At 51.7% G+C, this 23,663-nt stretch overlaps 1 protein-coding gene across 1 annotated transcript in view; it reads left to right on the plus strand.

The window, feature by feature from the left end:
* Window positions 1-23,663, plus strand: part of SENP6 (SUMO specific peptidase 6) — a gene marked incomplete at its 5' end in the record, with an annotated part of 80,585 nt that overhangs the window by 25,096 nt on the left and 31,826 nt on the right. The window contains 5 exons of the mRNA XM_029046960.2: window positions 4,562-4,582; window positions 10,537-10,607; window positions 17,926-18,071; window positions 21,032-21,413; window positions 23,004-23,236. Coding sequence (XP_028902793.1) covers window positions 4,562-4,582; window positions 10,537-10,607; window positions 17,926-18,071; window positions 21,032-21,413; window positions 23,004-23,236 — 853 coding nt within the window. The remainder of the gene's footprint in view (window positions 1-4,561; window positions 4,583-10,536; window positions 10,608-17,925; window positions 18,072-21,031; window positions 21,414-23,003; window positions 23,237-23,663) is intronic.

The raw sequence follows: 23,663 nt of genomic DNA on the forward strand, positions 1-23,663 counted from the left end.
TTGTTCAGCGTGGCCGTCTTCGTAATAATAATGTTGGTATTTGTTAAGCGCTTACTATGTGCAGAGCACTGCTCTAAGCGCTGGGGTAGATACAGAGTCATCAGGTTGTCCCACATGAGGCTCGCAGTCTTCATCCCCATTTTACAGATGAGGGAACGGAGGCACAGAGAAGTGAAGTGACTTGCCCACAGTCACACAGCTGACGAGTGGTGGAGCCGGGATTCGAACCCATGATCTCCGACTCCCAAACCCGTGCTCCTTCCACTGAGCCACGCTGCTACTTCTTCATGTTACGGGCGATTGTGTTTGCTCACTGGAGGTTTTCAAAGAAGTACAGAATTATAGCTTTTTCCTCGGATCCTCTATGATCCTTAGGCCAGTTACATTAAAAACCTCTATTGTCTTGTGACTGAACAGCAGCGGAAAACTGTTCTACAATTTTCTAAATCCCAAAAAATGAAAGAACGGGGGCTTAGTTCCTGTGGTGCTTACCCTTTTAAGAATACGGTCATTTGGAAATGGAAAATATTTGAATAGTATCTTTTCACAAAGATTTTGGTTCGATCCCAGCCCGATGGCCCGTCTTGGCATTCTCGACGTCCCCTTAGCGATGGCGTCCGGCACGAGAAGCCCAGCCGAGCGTTTTTGAGCTTTCCGTTGCCTCCTTGAAGCACGTGGGGTGTCGAGACCGGAAGCCTCAAAGGATAGTGCAAGAATGGGCTGCAGTTCTGCCTGTCCCATCTCTCGTTTGCAGGCAGCCGAGAGCTTAAACTCTCCAGGGAAACTGCGGTCCACCCGAGTACTCCCTCCATCCCCCAGGTGCAAGGAGTTTGAAATCATCCTTAACTTCCAGAAGACACCGTTCCTTCGAGTCTTCCTGATGCGGGGGCTCGATCTTGTCCGTAGCCCGTCACAGGATCCGGCTTCGTTCACGTCCACGTCAGCTAGCGTACCCTTTCCGCTTCTTAAATTTGGTCGACGCCTGCTCGTTCTAGTCTTCGAGCCGAGGACCCCGAAGAGTGGAGGCGAAGACTGTTTTCCGTCCCTGGCGAGATCTCAAGTAGTAGGCCGCGACGGGTTGTTGAAAGAGCGAGAAGCCGGGCCTCGGGAGACCTGGGATTTAGTTCTGGTTCTGACACCGGCCTGCTAGGTGACCGTAGATGAGGCATTTAAATCTCTTGTTTCCTCATCGGTAAAATGGAGATAATTCCTGCCCCTCCCAACTTGAGAAGGGGGTTGGGAATGCAGAATGACATGAGCAATAGAAAAATGCTTTATGCGTTCATGGAACGGCGATGGTTATTTTGATATTAGGCCCGTGTCTTTCCCGAGCGAGGGAGATTGCGGATCAGGCCAACGACAAACCACCATCGATTGTTTGGCGGGAATAGGGGAGATAAGGAAGAGGCCGGGTGGGAGAGAAGATAGGCCGACCTCTCTGTTCCTTCCCCATTTAAATATCAAAACTTCTCTTTTAAGTGGTTTAACAAACTAAATCCGGCATGCCAATCCAACTGTGCTTGACACATAGCGCTTAACAGATGCCATCATTATTATCATTATTATCATCGACTCGGGGATTCAGAAAGGATTAATGTAAGACTTAGAGTTTTCCAAGTCAACAGGTACAATCAGCGTTTTTGGCTTGGAATGTCAGGGTGAATGGGGCTCTGAGGGGAAGACGGGATGGCGAGGAGAGAGGGGGAAAGGTTTGGAAGCAACTCTTGAGCAGTGGGGTTCGGCTGGGCAGCAGGCACTGTGAGTCCGGAACCCCGACGCGCGTTAGGCGTTCAAGCGTCCCACCCCCTGCTCCCCGATTCCCGGCGGCCAGCCGGCCGGGCAGCTTTATCCCTTTACCCCTCTCTGGGTTCTGGGCCAGAGATGTCGGGGACCTCTGGTCCGGGCTCGCGATTTTGGGGGGGGATTAAAAAAAAGAAAGTTGCAGGTGACATCTCGGGTCCACCTCCGGCTCCGTCCCGGCTGCTGGCCCCACCCCCGTAATCCATGCTGCTAGACCCGGCGGATAGTAATAATAATAATAATGATGATGATGGTATTTGTTAAGTACTATGTGCCTAGCACTGTTCTAAGCACTGGGGAGGGCAGGTTGTCCCACGTGGGGCTCACAGTCGTAATCCCCATTTCACAGGTGAGGTAACTGAGGCACCTGAAACCTGGCTACGTTCTCTTCCCAAATGTCCCCTCTTCTCCCTCTCCCTTTTATAATGGGCCCCTTCCGTTTCCCCCACATCTTGGGGGGAGACGTTCTAAAATATGGAATAAATTTAGTTATTTTCCACCCCAAGCTAGGTAGGATTTATATACAGGTAGGCACCTCCTTTAATTTTTTTTCCATTTCCACCGGGTTCATTTCTTCCCCCATCTCCCATTTACCGAGCACTGCTTTTTATCGATTCGAAGAATCAGACCTACTTAGCCACTAAACGTGTCTGGGAGAAAGGGGTTTTATCTGTTCCCTTGGAGGTACTCCGGACAGTTTGATCAGTTGCAGGAATAATCTCTAGTGGAGGGAGGAATGCCGAGAATTGTTTTCCTTTCTAAATTTACTCCGAGTAAGTAATTTAGGCTGCACAATCTGAGCCCAGAATGTTGTTTTTCCTCTCCTCGAATTGAGAAAAATAGGGACTGTAAAAATGGTAACTCTTTAGAGGAGGTGGAAAACTGTGGGCTAGAAAGATGGTAGATGTTTGAGATTACCACTTGGATACTCTTTTCAATCAATACTGTATTTTCTCACACAATCGTCCCACTTTTTTGTTTTTTTACATACAACCCCCAAAAGAGGGAAGTGGCTATCACGTGGGGAATTAAGTGTCAGTAATGGCGGGAGAGAAAAGGGGAAAAAATAGAGGAAAGGAGGGAAGAAGGAAGAAAAAGGTAAGAGGAGGCTTGAGACTGTTATCTCTTAACTCTTTCGCGCTCTCCCAGTGGGCAGGCACTAGGGGAGTACCACAAAACCTTGGCCTGCCTCACCGGCCCCTCGACCCCAAAATTGCCTCGTTTCCACAAACCTGGGCCCACAGCTTTCTAACTCCACTCCTCTTTCCACTCCAGAGAGCCCCATGACTTAGAAAAATAATCTTTTTCTTCTCCAAACTCGCTGGGGAGGAGGAGAAATGGCAGTGCAGTCACTTAGGCAGGTGAATTCGGAAATATTTGATATGAACTGCATTTCCAGGTGGATCCCATGAGAAAAGGGTGTTATACTCCTTGAAAATATGGTTGTCTCATAGTAATGATGATGATGATGTATTTGTTAAGCGCGTATGATGTGCCAAGCACCGTTCTAAGCGCCGGAATGGTTCCTCAAGGGTAGATCTACCCAGAATGGGGATTTATTCCATAATTCCTAGAATCAGAACGTGAAATCCCTTAATGAATGACACCTCACAGTAGTTTAGCCCGAATCAAATAATTCACAGGATGGCATCACAGTTTTCAAATAAATGAAGATCTGAATTAAGATCGTGAGTGGTGTCAGGTTTTTTTTTTCAGCAGACTGTGGCAGTTTTTCAACTTATAGTGAGTAATTTCACCTACGTAGGTTGAACGGCAACCGTCTTTTCCTCATGAAGAACCTCGAGGCCAGACGTTTCCGTCCGAGCACCTCCGTTCACCTCCGAATGCCTCTCTTCAATAGGGTCGCCTTTAATTGTATTGTCGAGTTGGTCCGCTCTCTTAAAAATTGGCCCCGATCTTCTTAATCGCAAAGCGTAGCTACTTCATCCATTCGGCTTTGGATGTCGAAATTCATCTAGGTTCTCACCAGACGTCATCCCCCCGAAAGAGAGACGATTAACCCACCAGTATCCGCATTATCAATCGCCTCGCCGTTCGGCAACCTCGTCGGTTATCCTCTCCGTGGCGTCTTCCTTGGCCAGGGCCGTCCGACTCGGACCACGCGCTTACTCAAAAATGGAAAATTGTTGTTGGCCATTGCCGATCGCTGTCTAGTGGACGGAGGTGCCGGGGAGAGGGTTTTGTTACCTGTCGGGCATCGGGGCTGTGCCGGGTGGATGGAGTTAGGCATCAAACTGTAGAAGATACAGGTTGGCGTACCTCGAACCTGGGGTCGACCTGTGTTTGTTTGGGATTTATACACACACACACACGGATGAACAGAGAAGGAGAGACACACACAGACACACAAACGCACACCTGTGGGTACGTCCTCCCTCACTCTTTGACACAGTCGTATACAGTAATCGGGGTAAACTGAAATTGTGCTGTTTGACTCTCTCTTGAGCTTTTTTTTTTTTTCCAGATTAATCCAGATACTTGAAAACCGCGGTTTAGCGTATTTTTTCCGATCGTTCTAGCTCACCCTCCTCTGAAACCAGGAACGAGAGAACCCGCTTCGGCGTGCTAGATTTTACCGGTCAATTGACAAATCGAAACACGTTCTGAATCGCAGATATCGGTGTCACTTTGAGCTTACCTAATATGCATCCGTAGTTTCATCAGAAATTAACCTCTGATGCAGTCGTGTACTGAGAACTGGTTCTCGTCTCTCACGTGTTTCTCTCTTTCACGCTTTAAGCAGTCTGGATCAAAAGGAAAGGTAAGCTTAATATGGATGAAATTAGAAAAGGGAGGGGAGTGCTCAGGTAAAACAAAATTATTAATGTATTTGTTGGCTCAGTAAAACCCATTCAGTTTTCGTCTCGACAGGAATAAGAGGCAACAGAGTCAGGCAGCAGTATTTCATTAGACAGAGTACAGTCGTATTTATTAAGCACGTACTGTGTGCAGAACAATGTGCGAAGCACTTGGGAAAGTAATGATAATAATGTTGGCATTTGTTAAGCGCTTACCATGTGCAGAGCACTGTTCTAAGCGCTGGGGGAGATACAGGGTAATCGGATTGTTAAGGCTCCCAGTCTTAATCCCCATTTTACAAATGAGGTAACTGAGGCCCAGAGAAGTAAAGTGACTTGCCCACAGTCACACAGCTGACAAGTGGCAGAGCCAGCATTCGAACCCTTGACCTCTGACTCCCAAGCCCGGACTCTTCACTGAGCCCCGCCGCTTCCCGAAGGAAAGTACAAGAATCAACATGGCGTGGTGGATAGAGAAGTCCAAAGGTCACGGCTTCTAATCCCAGCTCCGCCACTTGTCCGCTGTGTGGCCTTGGCCAAGTCACTTCACTTCCCTGTGCCTCAGTTCCCTCATCTGTAAAATAGGGATTGAGACCGTGAGCCCCACGCGGGGCAGGGACTGTGTCCAACCCGATTCGCTCGAATCCACCCCAACGCTCAGTTCGGTGCCCGGCACATAGTAGACGCTTACCAAATATCGTAATTATTTTTATTATTTTTATTACATTGGCTTAGGGCAGTCTTCCCGTCTCCGTGCCACCGCGATACTTTCTGTACTAGTTGAAATCGCTTTGCTCCGAAATGTCAGTCAGTCAGCAGCGAGTATGTGCACGTGTCTACCGAGAGAAAACGCTCAGTACGTACTAAGCACGGAATACCAAGTTCTTGGGAAAGCACACGAGTCAGACGACAGTCTCTTCCCCCAGGGACCTGACTTATTCCAGGAGGCGAGGCAGACGCCAACGCGAATTGCAGGAAGGGGGGAGCACCAGACTTATTAATTATATTAATAATAATAATTGTGGTATTTAAGCGCTTACTACGTGCTAGACACTGCTGGGTTGGACCCAGACCCCATCTCGCTTAAGCAGCTCGTCGCGGGCAGGGAGAGTTCAATAAAACAATAAAGAGACACGTTCCCTGCCCACAAGGTGGATAGGAAAGGGGAGGGAGTTCCGGGCAGAAGGGAAGGTAGTCGGCGGTGGGCGATGTAGAATGAGGCCCGGATAATCAATCGGTGGTATTTATTGAGCACTTGCTACGTGCAGAGCACTGCGCTAAGCCCCAGGGAGAGTACAGTACCAGAGAGCGGGTTGGCTCGGGAGGAGCAAAGCGTGGAAGCGGGGTTCCGGTGGGAGAGTAGCGAGGTTAGGTCGAGGGGAGGGACGTATTCCTTGAAGCCAGGAGTCAGGATCCGCTTGATCCGCAGTGGACAGCCAGTCGGTGTCTTCTGAGGAGCAAGGAGATAATAAGTAGTAATAATAATAATAGTATTAAGTGTTTACTGTGTGCCGGGCACCGTACTGAGCCCCGGGGTGGTTACAAGAAGATCGGGGTGGACACGGTCCCTGTCCCATCCATTCATTGTCGTCTTTATTGAACGCTTAGTGTGCGGAGCACTGTCGTTTAATGATGCCGACGGGTCGGTTTCAAGCGTCCTCCGAGGCTTGCTGTTCATAGGGCACCGTTCTAAGTGTTCGGGGAGCCACGGAGTGAAAGGTGTGATGTCGGTCCTCGAGAAGCATGCGGTCTAATGGGCGAGACGGGTGAAAAGCAGCGTGGCCTAATGGAGGTAGAGGATAGGCCCGGGAGTCAGAGAGACTTGGGTTCCTGGCTCTGCCCCGGTCTGCCGGGTGACCTTGGGCAAGTCATGTGACTTCCCGGGCCTCCTCTGCCTCATCTGTAAAATGGGGGTTGAGACCGTGAGCCCCGTGTGGGGCAGGGACCGGGTCCAACCCGATGTGCTCAGGAAAGCGCCTGGCGCACGGTAAGAGCTTCAAGCGGCGTGGCCGAGAGGAAGGAGCCCGGGCTCGGGGGTCGGAGGACGTGGGTCCTAATCCCGGCCCCGCCATTTGTCTCCTGTGTGACTTTGGGCAAGTCGCTTGACTTCTCTCTGCCTCAGTTCCCTCATCTGTAAAATGGGGATTAAAGGCTGCGAGCCCCACGGCGGACCACCTGATTACCTTGTGTCTACCCCAGCGGCGAGAACAGTGCTTGGCCTATAGTAAGCGCTTAACAAATACCATCATCATCATCATTATTATTATTAAAAAAAAAAAAAAGAGCACAATGACAAATGTACTCTAGTCAGAGTTCAGAGATCAAGAAGGAAACAGACAAAATCCGTCAGTCGTATTTACTGAGCGCTTAATCTGTGCAGAGCTCTGTACTCGGGAGAGTGCAGTATAACAATGCGACAGATACATTCCCTGCCCACAACTAACTTACAGTCTACGGGGGGAGACAGACGTTATTAGAAATCAATAAATTACTGGTATATACATAAGTAATGGGCCGGAGTGGGGGATGAATAAAGGGAGCCAGTCAGGGCGACGCAGAAGGGAGTGGGAGAAGAGGAAAGGAGGGTTTAGTCAGGGAAGGCTTCTTGGAGGAGGTGGACCTTCGATAAGGCTTTGAAGAGGGAAAGAGTAACTGTCGGATGGAGTGGCAGGATAAGAGAGTGGGGAGATTGATCCCCCAAATGCTCCCGGGGGATGTGACTTTCCCGGGGGGACATGTGTGAGGAATGAGTGGGTGGCCTCCGAGAATCCAGAGGGAGAGGGAGTGGAACAGTTTGCTTGGGAGAAACAAAGCGCACGGGCTGTCGAGTGACTGGGTCCCAGACCTTCGTCATCTCGAGCTGCCATTTGGTCGAGCGTGTCTAGTAGGTGAAGGCGTGAAATTTCTCAGGGAGCTGGCCGGGATTTCTTTGGTAATAATAATAATCTCGGTATTTGTTAAGCGCTCACTGGGTGCCAGGCACCGTCCTGAGCGCCGGGGTGGGAACAAGCAGATCGGGGTGGACGTAGTCCCCTTCCCACGCGGGGCTCGCTGTCTCAATCCCCATTTTACAGATGAGGTAATTGAGGCACAGAGAAGCGAAGTGACCTGCCCAAGGTCACACGGCAGACAAGTGGCGGAGCCGGGATTGGAAACCGTGACCTTCCGACTCCCAGGCCCGGACTCTAGCCACTACGCCGTACCGCTGCCCTCATCTTCAGGCGACCCGCCAAATGCCTTTCACAGGCGTGCAGTTAATTCCTTTTTTGGGGCACGACTCCGTAGCCCCACACGTTTTACAGGAATATCCCATCTTTTGTGTAAAATTATGTACCTGAAATGTCTAACATGGAAACGTAAAGCTGTGAAGTGTCCTTAATGATTGCTTCGCGCAATTGGGTTTTAAATTTTTCGTATTGAACGCTTCGATATACTTCTTTTAGGCTGAGACGGGGACTCGATGAGCCGGTAGGGGAACGTTAAATATCTTAGTTTACATGAAGGGGCTACATGGTATAATTCGGAATCAGAATAAGGAAACCTTTCCTCAGCTCTGATCGCAATTAAGGTTATTAGGTTAGATTAAGATTATAGAGAAGCAGCGTGGTTTAGCGGAAAGAGCACGGGCTGGGGATTCAGGTGACGTGGGTTCTGATCCGGGCTCCGCCACTTGTCTGCTGGGTGACCTTGGGCAAGCCACTTAACTTCTCTCTGCCTCAGTTCCCTCATCTGTAAAATGGGGATTAGAGGCTGTGAGCCCCACGTGGGACAATCCAATTATCCTGTGTCTACCCTAGTGCTTAGAACAGTGCTTGGCACACAGTAAGCACTTAAATACCAGAATAATAATATTAACTTGTTTCATCTTTTTCTCCCTATTTTATATAAGTGTGTGTTTAGCAAAAGAGGCTTCAATTGGGAGTATCCATTTTCTTTATGGGGTCCCGGCTTCGCCAGTCCATTTATTTTCAGGGATTCACCCGATTCTTTTGGGCAGGGATTTTAGCCACCATAGAATTACCCTAGTTGCTTTCGATTTCAGCTGAATAAATGCTCTGGAATTTTTCTTTCCCTTTTTCGGGGGGGTGGAAAATACCATTCTTCCCTCTTTCACAGTGGAGGGTAAAAGAATCTTCTTTGACAGTTCATCTTTGACTTCTGGTCCGTTACCTGTTCTCGTGGAATAGTGTAGCCCTTTCCTACCTCCTCTTCCCAAGTTACTGAATTCTCCAAGTATAGGTAATGCGACGGGTCGCTAAACGGTGGAAGAAAATCTCCTCCACCGGCCTGCCGGGGGGACAGGGTCAGGAGAAGCCCTAGGCTTGGCTTGGGAATCCACTGGGGATGAGCAAAACCCTTTTGGATGTTTCGGCCAGGAGGTTTCGGACGAGTGTCAGAGGGGAAAAGAGAAAACCTACGGCCGGTCGCCTTCCTGCGTCCATTCCAGCTCCGAGGAGCAGTGTGGACTAGCTAGGATTGCCCATCCTGCCCAAAAGCTGTCCGTTGTTCTGTGAAGAGATCTCCCCTGAGACTCTAACCGCCTCGGGGGTACGGATCATCGAAGCAGCGTGGCTCAGTGGAAAGAGCACGGGCTTTGGAGTCGGGGCTCATGAGTTCGAATCCCAGCTCTGCCACTTGTCGGCTGTGTGACCGTGGGCGAGTCACTTAACTTCTCTGTGCCTCAGTTCCCTCATCTGTAAAATGGGAATTAAGACTGTGAGCCCTACGTGGGACGACCCGATTCCCCTATGTCTACCCCAGCGCTTAGAACGGTGCTCGGCACATAGTGAGCGCTTAACAGATACCAACGTTATTATTATCATCGTCATCCACATCACCTGGTGGTGTTTATCGAGCTCTTATTGTGTGCTGAGCGATGTATTAAGCGCTTGGGAGAGCAAACCCCTTCCCTGCCCACATCAGACTTACAATCTAGAGGGATCGTGTCTACCAAGTCTCTTGAATTTTACTCTGCGCACAGTAAGCTCTCAATACATACCGTTGATGGGGGAGCCTCTCGTCGGGACCCCGTTTCTCCGCTAGGGCCGAGTACAGTGCCTAGCACACGGTGAGCGCTTAACACATACCGTGGTTATCATTATTAGATTTGGAGAAACCATCGAATCGGGCGATCCGGGAAGGTAATCGCTGATGCCGATTTCTTCGTTGCCGCCCATTCTGGTATCATGGAGATTCTCAATTGGCGCTATTCGGGTGAAGTCCGGGCCATTAGATCTCACAGAGTATTTGGGGAGGGGCGGCCGACTCGGCCACCGCTAACCTTTTGGTGGCCGCACCTTTTTAAAGATAGATGAGTAATCGGCTCAATCCATGTAAGTCAGAGGTTTCCGCGTTAGAAGATTCGCGACTCTGGAGAGGTGGGTCCGATACATTTAGAACTGCAGACCCCTCTAGTCGTCTTTCGCGAAATTGTGGGGGAGAGTTTGCAGATTTTGGCCCACGATGCTTTAATGACCTGAGATCTGCATTTTTCATCCAGAGCGAATCTGTAGTTTGGCTGCTGGTGTGCGCTGTCAACTTGAGCGGTAAATCTCAAATGTTGACCTACTTGAATAAGTAGAGATGATGTTTATTGGTGAAGGAAAATATGAGTAAAAGCAACATTCCGTTGCTCGAACCCCAGCTAAATAGGGGGAGCCAGGCATTCCTTAGTATATACTGAGCATCTTGTTCGGTGTAAATTAGTATACTGAGCACTTGGGAAAGTGGATAATTTAAAAATAAATAACACCGCTCCTGTCGTCAAGGAACTTTCAGCTTATAAATGTGTATTGCGCAGAGAACGGAAGACCTGTAATCACGGTCGGTGTTTTACCTCATCTGATGTACACACGTAAAATCTATCGCACGGATGCGCTACTGTCCGGAGTACAGCCGTTTTAATCCTCTTTTCCAGGAAGGAATACCCTGCTCACGTTCAGAAGATAGAAATCGATCGAATCAGATTACCTCGGCCCCCGAGTATCGGTAAGTGTCGTTAGCTTTTTTTCTTCCCGTCTCTGCTGAATCTCCGGTGCTTCTCGACTGAAAAGTAACTGAATGGTCGTGCCTTCTAAAGAGCCCGAAAGCGGCTATAAAATTGGGTGCCCGCTTCAGGAATTTGGGTAGGTAAACCTTATTTGGCCGTCTCATCTAGCCGGGAGTGCGTTTTCCCCATTTTGTCACAGTCCTCCTTTAGTTTTGGCTTGCGCTTTTCCTGTCCCAGTCGTCCCAACCCTGCTCTCCTCCTCCCCTTCCATTTCCTTTCACTCCCCGACTACTCACCACTCCAGCTGCTCTCAGACTGGATGGTGGCTAGTACGGGAGGGATCTCTTCCGACTCCTTTCTCCTCTCTTGGGTTCCAGAGACCCCCATTCTAGCTGTAAGCATGATTTCCCCCTTTCCCCCTCACTCAGCGTGGGCAGGCGAACGGTCGGGAAGCCGTGTGGGTATCGCCATTTTACTCGGAAAGAGGCCGGATCGTTTGTCCGGTCATCTCCGGGGCAGTTCTGGCCCGGCTGGGCCCTCCCCGGGATAGGTCGGAATTTCCGGATGTTTTCGGAAATCTCAAGAGCAGGCCGACGGCTCGTTCATTCTCTCCGGGCCCCTCCCAATGGGATAACTCAGGCGCTCACCTGGCGACATTTCCCCCGCTCTGGCTAGAACCGGAAGAACTGAGCGGGGGGGCCGAGGCTAGGACGGCCGCTCAAAACCCGAGAGGCCAGGCAGGCGGTAGAAACACTTGTTCGCCGGGAACGCTGAGTTGCAGCGGGGTGAGCTGGAAGCCGAGGATCCGTGGGGGAAAAGGGAGAACCGCACGGGGATGGCAGTGTTTCAGGAGGTTGGGAGCCTGAGGTTTCACGTTGAGATTCGGGATAATTCATTCCCACCGCGTCCTACGAACAGTTCTGTAGGTAAACTCGTCGTGGGCCGGGAGCGTGTCTCTTCGTTGTCGTATCGTACTCTGCCAAGCGCTTAATATAGTGATCTGCACACCGTAAGAGCTCAGTAAGTACAATCGAAAGATCGAATGAGGTGAACACCGCCGAGATCCGCCCTTTCCTCTCCGTCCAAACCGCTATCCCGTTAGTACAATCGCTCATCCCATCCCGACTGGATTACCGCATCAGCCTCCTTTCTGACCTCCTAACTTCCTGCCTGAGCGGCGCGGCTCAGTGGCAGGAGCCCGGGCTTGGCGGTCAGAGGTCGTGGGTTCCAATCCCGGCCCCGCCACTTGTCTGCTTGTCTTCTGTATGACCTTGGGCAAGTCACTTCACTTCTCAGTGCCTCAGTTACCTCCTCATCTGTCAAAATGAGGATTTGAAAATGTGAGCCCCACGTGGGACAATCTCATTACCCCGTATCTACCCCAGCGCATAGAACAGTGCTCTGCACGTAGTAATCACTTAACAAATACCATAATTATTATTATTCAGTCTATACTTCACGCTGCTGCCCAGATTGTCTTTCTACAGAAACGTTCTGGGCATGTCACCCCCCCCGCCTCAAAAATATCCAGGGGTTGCCTGTCCACCTCCGAATCAAGCCAAAACTCCTCACCGTTGGCTTCAGAGCCGCCCATCGCCTTGCCCCCTCCTTCCTCACCTCCCTTCTCTCCTTCTCCAGCCCAGCCCGCACACTCCGCTCCTCACTGGGCCTCGTTCTCCCCTGTCCCGCCGTCGACCCCCGGTCCACGTCCTCCCTCTGGCCCGGAACGCCCTCCCTCCTCAAATCCGCCAAACAGTCACACTTCCCCCCTTCAAAGCCCTACTGAAGGCTCACCTCCTCCAGGAGGCCTTCCCAGACTAAGCCTCCCTTTTCCTCAGCTCCCCCTCCCCTCCCCATCGCCCCGACTCGCTCCCTTTGCTCTCCTCCCCCCCGGCCCTGCGGCACTCGTGTATATATTTACGTATCTATTATTCTATTCATATTAAAGCCTGTTTACTTGTTTTGCTGTGTATAGATCTATAATTCCATTTATTTATATCGATGCCTGTTTACTTGTGTTGATGTCTGTCTCCCCCCTTCTAGACTGTGAGCCCGGTGAGGGCAGGGATTGTCTCTCTCTCTTGCTGAATTGGACTCTTCCAAGCGCTTAGTACAGTGCTCTGCACACAGCAAGCGCTCGATAAATACAATTGAATGAATGAACGAACGTGAATACCACGCGGCACCATCCAGCTATAGGCCCAAGAATGCCGTAATCCTCAAAAGAAAGTTGGAGATCATATCAACCTTGATAGCAGAAGTTACAAAGTCAACATAGGTAGCTCTTTGTCTTGAAATGATGATTCCGTAAGTAACAACAGTAATAATAATAATAATCGTGGTATTTATTTTCAAATAGGTACAGTGCAGTTTTTATTTTGTTGCTTACTTTCCAGATTGCCCTCGAAGCCAGCTCTTTCTGCAGATTTTCCTGCTTGTGGACTCACTCGATCTAAATTGGACATACTCGATCTAAATCAACAAATCACTCGAACTAAAAACAAAAAGCCCAGAAAACCCTTGTGTCTCTTCCAGGCTTTTAGTAAACAGGAAGAGGAAGAATTAAGACTGAAGTAGCCAGAAAGACCCAGTAGTTTACATTTCTCGCAGTGACTTATCTGAAAGAATCTATTTAATTTTCTTTCTTGTTTTCTTAATAGGTAATGGAAAAAAGCATATCGCAAAGGGGCTGTAATTTATCTAGTAAATTACAGCGCATTCACGTCACAATTACATCACACATTTTTGCTTTAATTTGTTTTGGTAACGGAAATAACCAAGGACACACGATGCTCTCTGATAAATCAAGATCGACTGAGTTGGTTTGTCTTTTTTTTTTTTAAGCAAAATGCCTTTATTCTACTTGGACTCTCGCAGAGACTTATATTTGGCCCGTCTCTGCTGCTATTAATCATTGAGCCACTCAAGACCTTGAGCCCCTTGTGGGATGCTCCACTCCATCAGGGCCCCTGAGCCGTCCAAGGATTGGTGTGACGCTCCCCTCGGGTACTATCTCCGAGCCGCACGGAGATATGTGTGATACTCCGCTGCTGCATTGCACCCCAGAATCTGTGTGACACTCCTCTCCATTACTGCCCGCGAGCCACCCAAAGACTTGTGACACCCTGCCCCGTTATCGCACGCTTTTGCTCGAGTTTGTTTCGGTAACAGAAATAACCACGGCCACACAGTGCTCTCTGATAAATCAAAATTGAGTCCTTCTTTTTAGCAAAACTCCTCTATTCTACACGGAGTCTCTCGGAGACTTTTATTTGGCGCGGCCCTGCTGCTATGATTCCTCATTGAGCCGCTCAAGACCCGTAGCCTCTGGTGGGGTGCCCCACGCCATTAGAGCCATCCAAGGATCTGTGTGATGCTAAGCTCCATCCTTGCCTCCGAGCCACCCAAGCGTAGGCCTAACATTTTGCCCCAAGCCCCCCAAGGATCTGGGTGACGCTCCGCTCCGTTTTGGCTCCCGGGCCACCCGACGATCTGCGTGACGCTTCCCTCCGTTATTGCACCCAAGGATTTGTGACGCGTCACTCGGTCGTTACCCCCGAGCCACCCAAGGATTTGTGTGTCGCTCTGCCCCGTTATCTCCTGCGAGTCTCATGCTCTTCTCCGTTACGGGCCCGTGGCCACCGGGGATCAGTGTGGGTTCTCATTATTCCTCCTCGGGGACCACCTGGAGGCAAAAGAGTGATGACTGCCGGTCTCACTCCATCTGGGGCCGAATCTGGGGGCTAATGAGATGCCCTTTCCCGGCTCTAGATCCCTTGAGTTTCTCCCTCGGCCCATCCCTGGCTGGGCCTGGCCAGCGTGGCCGCCTCCTGCTCCTAGCCGACCTCATCTTCGTCAGCCTGTCCGTACCCTCTCTGCACTCGGGCTGCGCTGTACGATTCCCGTCGAGGGTGCAGCCAGAGGTCACCCCGGGGCAGCCATCGAGGAGGCCGTCGCATCTTATTTTAGTGCCTCCGCCCAGAACTTGCAGGTCCCCGTCCTCGGCTCGTCAAAACTGCCCTGGCTGGTTCCCTGCCGACTAGTTCATCAGATCCTCTGCCCGGCTCTGGCCGGCCCTGCCATCCCAGTGACCTCTGGCGCATCCGTCCTTCCGCATCGGCTCTGGCCCGTCCTGGGCAACGGGTGGATGCTTAGGGTGGGAAGGGACGCTGCCCCTCCGGCAGTTCTCCCAGGGATGTCTGCCGCCCCGGGAAGCGGCGGGAGCACGGGCTGGGGACTCAAGAGGTCGTGGGTTCCGATCCCGGCCCCAGCACTCGTCTGCCGCGTGACCTTGGCAAGTCACTTCACTTCTCATCTGTAAAACGTGGATAAAGAATGTGAGCCCCGTGTGGGACAGCCTGATTACCCTGTATCTACTCCAGTTCCTAGGAACGTGCTTGGCACAGAGTAAGCGCTTAACAGACACCACCATCATCATCATTATTATTAGCAGCAGGCCAGATCAGTTCTCAATCTGTTGGACACGAGGATTTTCAGACAGCGTGGATCCATCCTCTCCGTAGCCCGGAAAGCGTAAAGCCCCCTTACCCGAAGGCATCTCTGCTGCCTTTCTAATCCTTCGCCCGAGTTTTTCCCCTGAAGAAGGATGAGTGAGGCTATCCCGCAGGCCTTCTTACAGGCTACAAAGATCACCGTCTTCGGGAAGAAAAATGGTGATCCGGCGTCTCCTTCCATTTATCGCGCCCGTCACATAGTACGCACTCAGTGAATATCATCGGTAGCTGCCAGGGAACATCTCTTTCTGCTGCTCTAAGATTCCAGGCAGAAGCCTCGGGAACCTACTGAAGAGGGCGCGAGTCGGTTATTACGGGCCTCCTCGATCGCAGTGTGGCTTCAGTCGGTTGCCAGCCGAGCGGATGTGACCTTTTGAATAATTCATTCGTGTTTGTCGAGCGCTTACTGTGGGCAGAGCACCGTATTAAGCGCTTGGAAGGGACAGTTGGGCGATAAAGAGAGACCATCCCTGCCCACAACGGACTCACGGTCTAGAAGGGGGGAGACAGACATCAAAACAAGAAAACAGGCATCAGTAGCATCAATATAGATGAATAATAATAATTATGGTATTTGTTAAGCGCTTATATTGTGCCAGGCTCTACTAATCGCTGGGGCGGATATGAGGAAATCAGGTTGGACACAGTCCATGTCCCACACGGGACTCACGGTCTCGATCCCCTTTTACAGATGAGGGAACTGAGGCCCAGAGAAGTGAAGGGACTCGCCCAGGGTCACAAAGCAGACACTTGGCGGAACCAAGATTAGAATCCAGGTCTTTCTGACCCTCAGGCCCGGGCTCTACCCACTAGGCCGTGCTGCTTCGCGGGAGTGGAGTAGAAGGGAGGGAGAGGAGGAGAGAGAGAAACCTATCCACGTTAGTCGGGGACCAGAGCCGACATAGACGACAGCAGCCAGTAGCTGCGGTGGGTGGGCGAGCCGTGGTTGAGAAGCCGAAGGACGGAAGTGGCGTGAAACACGGCGACGGGCGAAGCGACGTAGGCCGACTCCATCTTTCCCAGCGAGTCTGGGGGCGGAGGAGACGGCGGCCGCCTCCTCGGGGACCTGGTGTGATCCGGTGAGGGCCAGGAGTCGGCGGGAATCGATCGAGGAGATGTATTGAGCGCTGATCATTCATTCATTCATTCAGTAGTATTTATTGAGCGCTTACTATGTGCAGAGCGCTGTACTAAGCGCTTGGAATGGACAATTAGGTGCAAGCCACTTTAGGGAGCATGCGGGGGAGTCCAATACAACAGAATTAGCACAATACAACAGAACTGGGAAGAGTGAAGAGAGGAAGTCGGGGAATACTGGGGAAGAGATCACAACTCTACCCCCTTTCAAGGACTTATTAAGGGCACACCTCCTCCAAGAGGCCCTCCCGGATTGACCCCTCTTTTCCGCAGCTCGCTGTCCCTTCCGCGTCCCCTCGGAACCCGGCTCTGACCTGTAGACGTTTATTAATCGCCCCCCCCCCCCCCAACCCCACAGTACTTGCTTAGATATCAGAACTGATTTCTTTACGTTAATGTCGGTCATCCCCCCAGACCGTAAGCTCACGGTGGGCAGGGAACGTCCACCGGTCCACGCCGCCTGCCGCTTCTACTTTGAGCAAGGGATTGGGTGCAAATGTTGTGAAATGTGGCTGGCATTTCTCCAGAAGCTCAACGGCGGCATTCATCCTCTGCGGTTCCTTTGGAACTTTTGAGGAACGCCAGGCCACTCTGTGCCGTCGTGACGGGGAAGAAGGTGGAGAGCCGGAACCTCCTTCCCCTTAGCACTTGAATATTTCATTTCCATCCTTAGCGTTCCTGTAGCTTGTTTTATTTTGATATTAGGTTATTCGGTTATTTTTACGATATAGGTGTACAGTTTCTCGTTACACCCTCCTGCTCGCTCTACTGGCAGATCATTTCGTCTGTTCACCTTGTCAGATTGTAAGCCCCGAGGGGGCAGGGATCGAGCGAGCGCTTACTGTGTGCCGAACACTGTCCCGAACGCTTGCGTGGCTCGGTGGAAAGAGCCCGGGCTTGGGAGTCAGAGGTCATGGGTTCGAATCCCGGCCCTGCCACTTGTCAGCCGTGTGACCGTGGGCAAGTCACTGAACCTCTCTGTGCCTCAGTTACCTCTTCTGTAAAATGGGAAATAAAACTGTGAGCTCCACGTGGGACCACCTGATCACCTTGTATCTACCCCAGCGCTTAGAACAGTGCTCTGCACATAGTAAGCGCTTAACAAGTACCAACATTATTATTATTATTATTATTATTACAGTTAAGCAACAGAGAGACAATCCCAGCCCACGGCAGGCTCACGGTCTAGAAGCGGGGAGACAGACAGCAAAACAAGTAAACAGGCATCGATAACATCAACATAAATGGAATTAGAGATATATACACATCAGAACAAGTCAGGGACCGTGTCCAACCCGGTATCTTGTATCCGCCCCAGCGCTTAGTACAGTGCTTGGCACATTATAAATGCTTAATAAATGCCATTTTCAAACGTGCTCAGTGAATAGCGTTGATAGAATGATGATCAGAAGCCACTCAAAAAAAAAAAACCAACCCGTCGAGAGCGATTCATTCCTTCAGCCGTATTGATTAGGCGCTTACTTTGTGCGGAGCACTGTACTCCGCGCCGGTGACGAAGACCAGGGGCTGCAGAAATGTGAAGTCACAGTGTTTCGTTTCCCTTCAGCTGCCGGCGTTCTGGAGGGTTCCGCATTTAAGGGTCCGCCGTCGTCAAAGACTGGTGAAGTTCATCCATTGATGCGTTTTTTTGTTTCCCCCCCTTCAGATAGTCTGATGGAGAAAACGGACGGATCGGGATCAGAATCGGAGCCCGAAGTCAAGAGGAAGGTACAGCCGAAACGCCACTGCCATTCCTATCAATCCGAGGCCCTTCCGTTTCCGGCTTCCAAAAAATGTTTAATCCACTTAGAGGTGGGTTAGAGAAATCGGGTCCCGTTGCCGTCAAAAAAAATGGGACCCGATGGTTTTTAAGCCTTTAGAGGCGCAGACCGGAGGGTGGTGGGCCGCGGGCCTTTGGCGAGTTGGAAATGCTGAAGCCAGAAGGGAATTGGAGACGAGGCCCCCTCAGTCATCCTGATCAGATACGTCCGAGTCGTATTTTTAAAGATCTCCCTCAGTGACCCCCCCGCCCCGCAGAACCTTGTAAAAATCCATCTAGACTTAAATTCTCTGTGCTCGGATGCAAACAGCGTTTCCTCTCGTCCTCGTCGGCTCACCGTCCACCTCAGCAGTCTTCTCTTCCCAAGGCTAAATTACCCAAGTTCTTCCGCTTCTCCTCAGAGGTTCTCTTTTCCGCCGTCTCCGACAGCTTCACTGCTTTCTCTCCAAATTTAATGCCTCACCTGGTGCCTTTGGGTACAGGATTTGATTTTTTTTTTTTAGAAAAAGGAAGCAAAATCCAGGGATGATCATCAGGTTTTCTGTTTCATTTTTGAATCTGGTGTGAAATCAGTCTTTAGGTAGTTTAAATATCGAAAAGAAATTTTCAAGGGCTGTAGTTTAAAGAGTGTGGTTTTGTCTAAAAGTAGTCTCCCCGATCCAAGAGATCCCTGTTAAGTGCACGACGTTAGTGCCGCCTGCAATAAATAATCCATCTCATTGTTCCCAAAGTCGGGTGGGATTTGGGGGTTTTTTTCCCCCAAATCAGAGACCCAAAGACGAATCAGCTTGTTTTCCAACAGGATTCCAAGATGTACTTTAAGCCGTTATTCATTTCTGTTAGAAGTAGGGGTCTCGTTTTATATACTTGTACATCTCTGTCTATCACAGAGTTATATCATCCAGCTCATAAACTCAGCTGGGCCAGGACGGGTGTGCTCCCAACGCGCCTTGGCTGCAGGGTGTGGAAATCACAGAACGCCCCTCTAGTAACACGGACTTATTTAGGTACAGGATGCCGGAGCGTCGGAAGGAGGAGTGTGTGCTTGGGGGTGGGCGAGCCATCGTGAGGGCCTCGCCTTTGGCTTTCCTCGATGTAACCGGCCGAGTCGGCCCGGGTATGAATTGTTGGGAAGACCATCGTATTCCCGGCACTTCTTCACCCTTTAGGGGAAGCCTAGAGTCTCGAAAGATTTGAAAGGCTCCCTAAGCTGCCGTTATTCCTTCTCTCCCGGCGAATCTTCCCGAGAGCTGACCGCAGCTCCGCCCCACTTCTGCCGTGTGACCTCCGGTGAGTCGCTTCTCTGTGCCTCGGTTCTCCCGTCTGGAAGAGGGAGATCAGAAACTGGGAGCCTCATCTGGGACAGGGACTGTGTCCAACCTGATCAGCCGGGATCCTCAACAGCGCTTGGCACGTAGTAAGCGCGTAACAAATACCACCGCTGTCATCACTCAGCGAACGCAACGGTAGAGTGCCCCGCACGCGGTCAGCGCGCAGTAAATACGACCGATTGGATAGTAATCGGCAAAGACATCCGAAAAGATAAATAGGAGACGGCGAGAGAAATTCTAGTGATTAAGTGTCCCCTTCTTCTAAAGGTTGGAAGGAACACACAGGCAATTTATCAACTGCTTCGTCGCCTAAATATAGGAAGAATGTGAAGCTGCTGAAAAGTAGATGTTTAAATTTGTGATGTGATCCGGCCGTGTTTCATCTCATATACTAGCAAAGGTCATTTTCTAGGTAGAGGATCTTGATTTTGTCGTCCCTACGACGTACGGTGCAGAGGTTCTTCAGAGGTTCCTTAACTGATCGCTCAGCTAAACACGGGTACTGTTTTTTTTAATAATAATAATCGTGGTATTGAAGTGCTTACTGTGTGCCAAGCACTAAACTAAGCGCTGGGTGGATACAAGCCAATTGGGTTGGACACGGTCTCTGTGCCCCGTGGGGCTCGCAGTCTCAATCCCCATTTGACAGATGAGGGGACGGAGGCCCAGTGAAGTGACTTGCCCGGGGTCACGCAGCAGACGAGTGGCAGAGCCGGGATTAGAACCCGTGACCTTCCGACTCCCAGGCCCGAGCTCTATCTGTAAGTTGAGAATCTTTTCATTCGGGCAGTTGGGTCAGCGTTTGACACCCCAGCCCGTTCCGCCTGGCCTGCCGTCCTTTAACGTGGGCTCATCCCCAGCCTGAGACGTTCTGGGAGATTATTACGATTATGGTTATGGTGCTCGTGAAGCGCGTACCACGGGCCAGGCACTGTACTAAGCGCTGGGGCGGATACGAGCAAATCGGGTCGGAAACAGTCCCTGTCCCACGTGGGGCTCACGGTCTCAGTCCCCATTTTACAGACGAGATAACTGAGGTCCAGAGTAATGACTCGCCCAACGTCATACGGTGAGCAAGTGGCAGAACCGGGATTAGAACCCGTGACCTTCCGACTCCCAGGCCCGTGCTCTATCCGCTCCGCCGTGCTGCTTCTCCGTCAGATATCCGGGTTGCCGGCCGGCGGCGCCTCTCCTCGGGCCTTCCTTCTGCCGCCCCGGTGACGGGGTGATCGGGAAGGGAAGGCGGGAGGGAGATTAGGGAAGGGAAGAGTGGAAAACAATGCCTCATCCCAGAGTCCCGGGAAGGGCGGCTACAGCTTCCACCGTGGCGGTCAGAGTAGCGGAATCTGTTCCAGCTTATCAAAAAACTCCAAACGGGCTCGAAGGAAGATGGAAAATCCTTCCCGAGTTCTAATTTGCCGCCCACCGTTCACTGACTCGGTGCCAAGAGTCACCGTGAGCGAGATTTTCACCGAAAAGATGAAGAAAATCAGAACGACTCCCCGCCCAAATAAACCCCAAAGCTCAGTTCCCCGCCGGCTCCGGGTAGGAGTTGGTCGCATCAAAAGTATTCGGTCCTTTTTGGATTAAGCCTAATCGTGGATTATTATCGAGCCTAAGTGGATTTTTGTGCCTTTTTTTTTTTTTTTTTGAAACCGTAGGGTTCTGAAAAAAACGAATGTTGTCCGCAGTGCGGGAAAGAGGATGAAAATCAGACCAAATGCCAAAGCTGCGGAAGTGCTTATCTGAAGGATTTCCAAAGACACTGTAGGCAAATCGCGCCCTTAAATGAATCTGGGAGCCCGCTGTCACGGTCGTCGATTCATCCCAACTCAGGAGGAGAAAAGTCACCGAACACTGGCTTGAACGCCAAGAAGTTTTATGGCTCGACTTTCGGGAAGGTGGATATTCTCCTGAATCGGGGCGAAAGCGGACAGAACTTTTTAAAGGCGAATGGAAAAGTCCTTTTATCTGCGTCAAAAATTCCCAAAATTACAAATCTCAGACCGAGAAATGCAAGGCCGTCTGATCTAAACGATCCGAGTAAGTACATTTTTATCTTTCCCGGTCCGAAACGTACGGGGTCCGATTCTGATTCCCCCACCCACCCCCCTAAAAAAAAAATCGGGAGCAGCTTCCGTTCCCCGTAAGAACATTTTCCGAAGTCGTGCTAGCAGGATGTGATTCGGAATGAGGGGATGAAAGGCTCAAAGGATTGGAGGAGCGATTTGCCGAGGTCATCGATCAGTCGGGTGTGCGGGTACGTATAGATTTATGGGGTGGTGGGGGAGAAGGAGAAAAGGAGGGTCGGAATCGGCCTCCCGAAGCCCTCCACCTTCGCCTCTAGCTCGTCCCAATGGCCAGAGCGGATGTTTCCCCTTCTGACCGTCGCCTCCTTCAAACGGGAGAGTGAAAGCGGCCCGTTTTTTCCGTCGATTCCCTTCCGGGATCCGGACGGTAAGTAGCGGCGCGCTCTTTGCCCGGCTCCTCTTCTCCCCCCGCCCGCCGTGGGGAATGGCAGCTTTCATCCCACTCCCCTGTTTTCACCCGGGAAGCCGGGCCGGACCAACGACTTCTGCCGCTCCTGGGGAGAGGAGTAGGATGGTAGGCGGGGCGGGGCGCCTCCGAGAGCTTGCCTCAGAGATCGTGGGTTCGAATCCCGGCTCCGCCGCTCGTCAGCTGTGTGACTTGGGACAAGTCGCCTCAGTTCCCTCATCTGCAAAACGGGGGTTAATTAGCGAGCCCCACGTGGGACGCCACGATCACCTCGTATCGTCACCAGGGCTTGGCACATAGTAAGCACTCAACGCCGTCGTCATCAATATTATTGCCTCCCTCTGCTCCTCGGTCTGCGTGACGAAAGCCCCAGCTCCGTGAGCCACTGGGATTCGGGATGGAGCGGGAGGGACGTCGGAGGCGGCGCCTTGAAGGGGCGGGGGTTTGACGGGATGAGGGAGGGAAATAAAGTGAGGGAACGGGGAGGGGGGCGACAGGATGACGGGGGACCGTGAAGCTACTCACCGTCCCTGCCGTTCAGCGTCCGTAGCGGTGCCTTTCCCCGCTTACACCGGGCCCGAAGAGCTCCTCCGCCCCTCTGGCTCCGTACGGTTCCGACCTCGAAATGGAGATCCTGCCCCTCCGGCCCCACGGATTCTGCCCCCCTTGCGGCTCTTTTGGCCCGGGGCTCCAAACGGGAAGGGGTGTGGAGAATTTTCAGGGTCACGGGGGTCACGCCGGTGGCTAGAAGGCTGTTAATAATGTTGGTATTTGTTAAGCGCTTACTATGTGCCGAGCACTGTTCTAAGGCTGTTGTCTCCCTCTCTCCCGGCCCCGCCTCCCCTCTGTCCCGGCTTTGGGTCCGCGGCTGTCTGGGACCGGGGGTGAGCGGAGTCGAAGTCGGGGAAAAGGCTCCCCTCTCCCCCGCAGACTGTCCGTCACCTCGGCCGTTCGTCGCCCGCGGACGCTCGTCCGGCTCCGACATTCCCCCGACTCGGTGAGCTCTCCCGGGTCAAGGCGAGGGAGAGAGCTCCCAAGTGGATTCGGATCGACGGGCTCAGAAGGTCCCGAAGTCTCTCCGCCAGGTGAATTTCGGGCAGACGGACTGATGCGAGGTATTCACCGTTTACCTTTTAGTCGTTCTGTCCAGTGACGACGAAGAGGACGACGACATCGGGAGTTCTAACCTCAGAGAGAGCATTTCCCCTCGACCCGCGGATTTAGCGCATTCTTCCCCGGCTCCCTGTACCGGAAAGGTGGAAGCGGCGTTCAAAGAAAATAACTGTGGGATCGAGCAGAGGCTGGGAAGCATTCCCGCAGACTCCGAACCGCCGGTCACGATACCGAGAAAAGCAAGGATGAAAGACCAGGTACCCTCAGCGTATCTCCTGTCTCACCATCTATCTATCCGCTCGGGCCTGGGAGTCAGAAGGTCCCGGGTTCTAGGCCCGGCGCTTCCACTTGTCAGCTGTGTGACTGTGGGCGAGTCACTTCACTTCTCTGTGCCTCGGTTACCTCATCTGTAAAATGGGGATTAACTGGGAGCCTCACGTGGGACGACCCGATGACCCTGTATCTCCCCCAGCGCTTAGAACAGCGCTCTGCACATAGTAAGCGCTTTACAAATACCAACATTATTAATCCCAGCTCCGCCGCCTCGGGATCAGACCTCGGGCAAGTCGCTTCACTTCTCTGGGCCTCAGTTCCTTCCTCTATAAAATGGGGATGAAGACTGGGAGCCCCACGGGGGACAACCTGACTACCTCGTATGTACTCCGGCGCTCGGAACGGTGCTTG

Source organism: Ornithorhynchus anatinus, chromosome 19 (assembly GCF_004115215.2).
Source record: "Ornithorhynchus anatinus isolate Pmale09 chromosome 19, mOrnAna1.pri.v4, whole genome shotgun sequence".
Lineage (NCBI taxonomy): Eukaryota > Metazoa > Chordata > Mammalia > Monotremata > Ornithorhynchidae > Ornithorhynchus > Ornithorhynchus anatinus.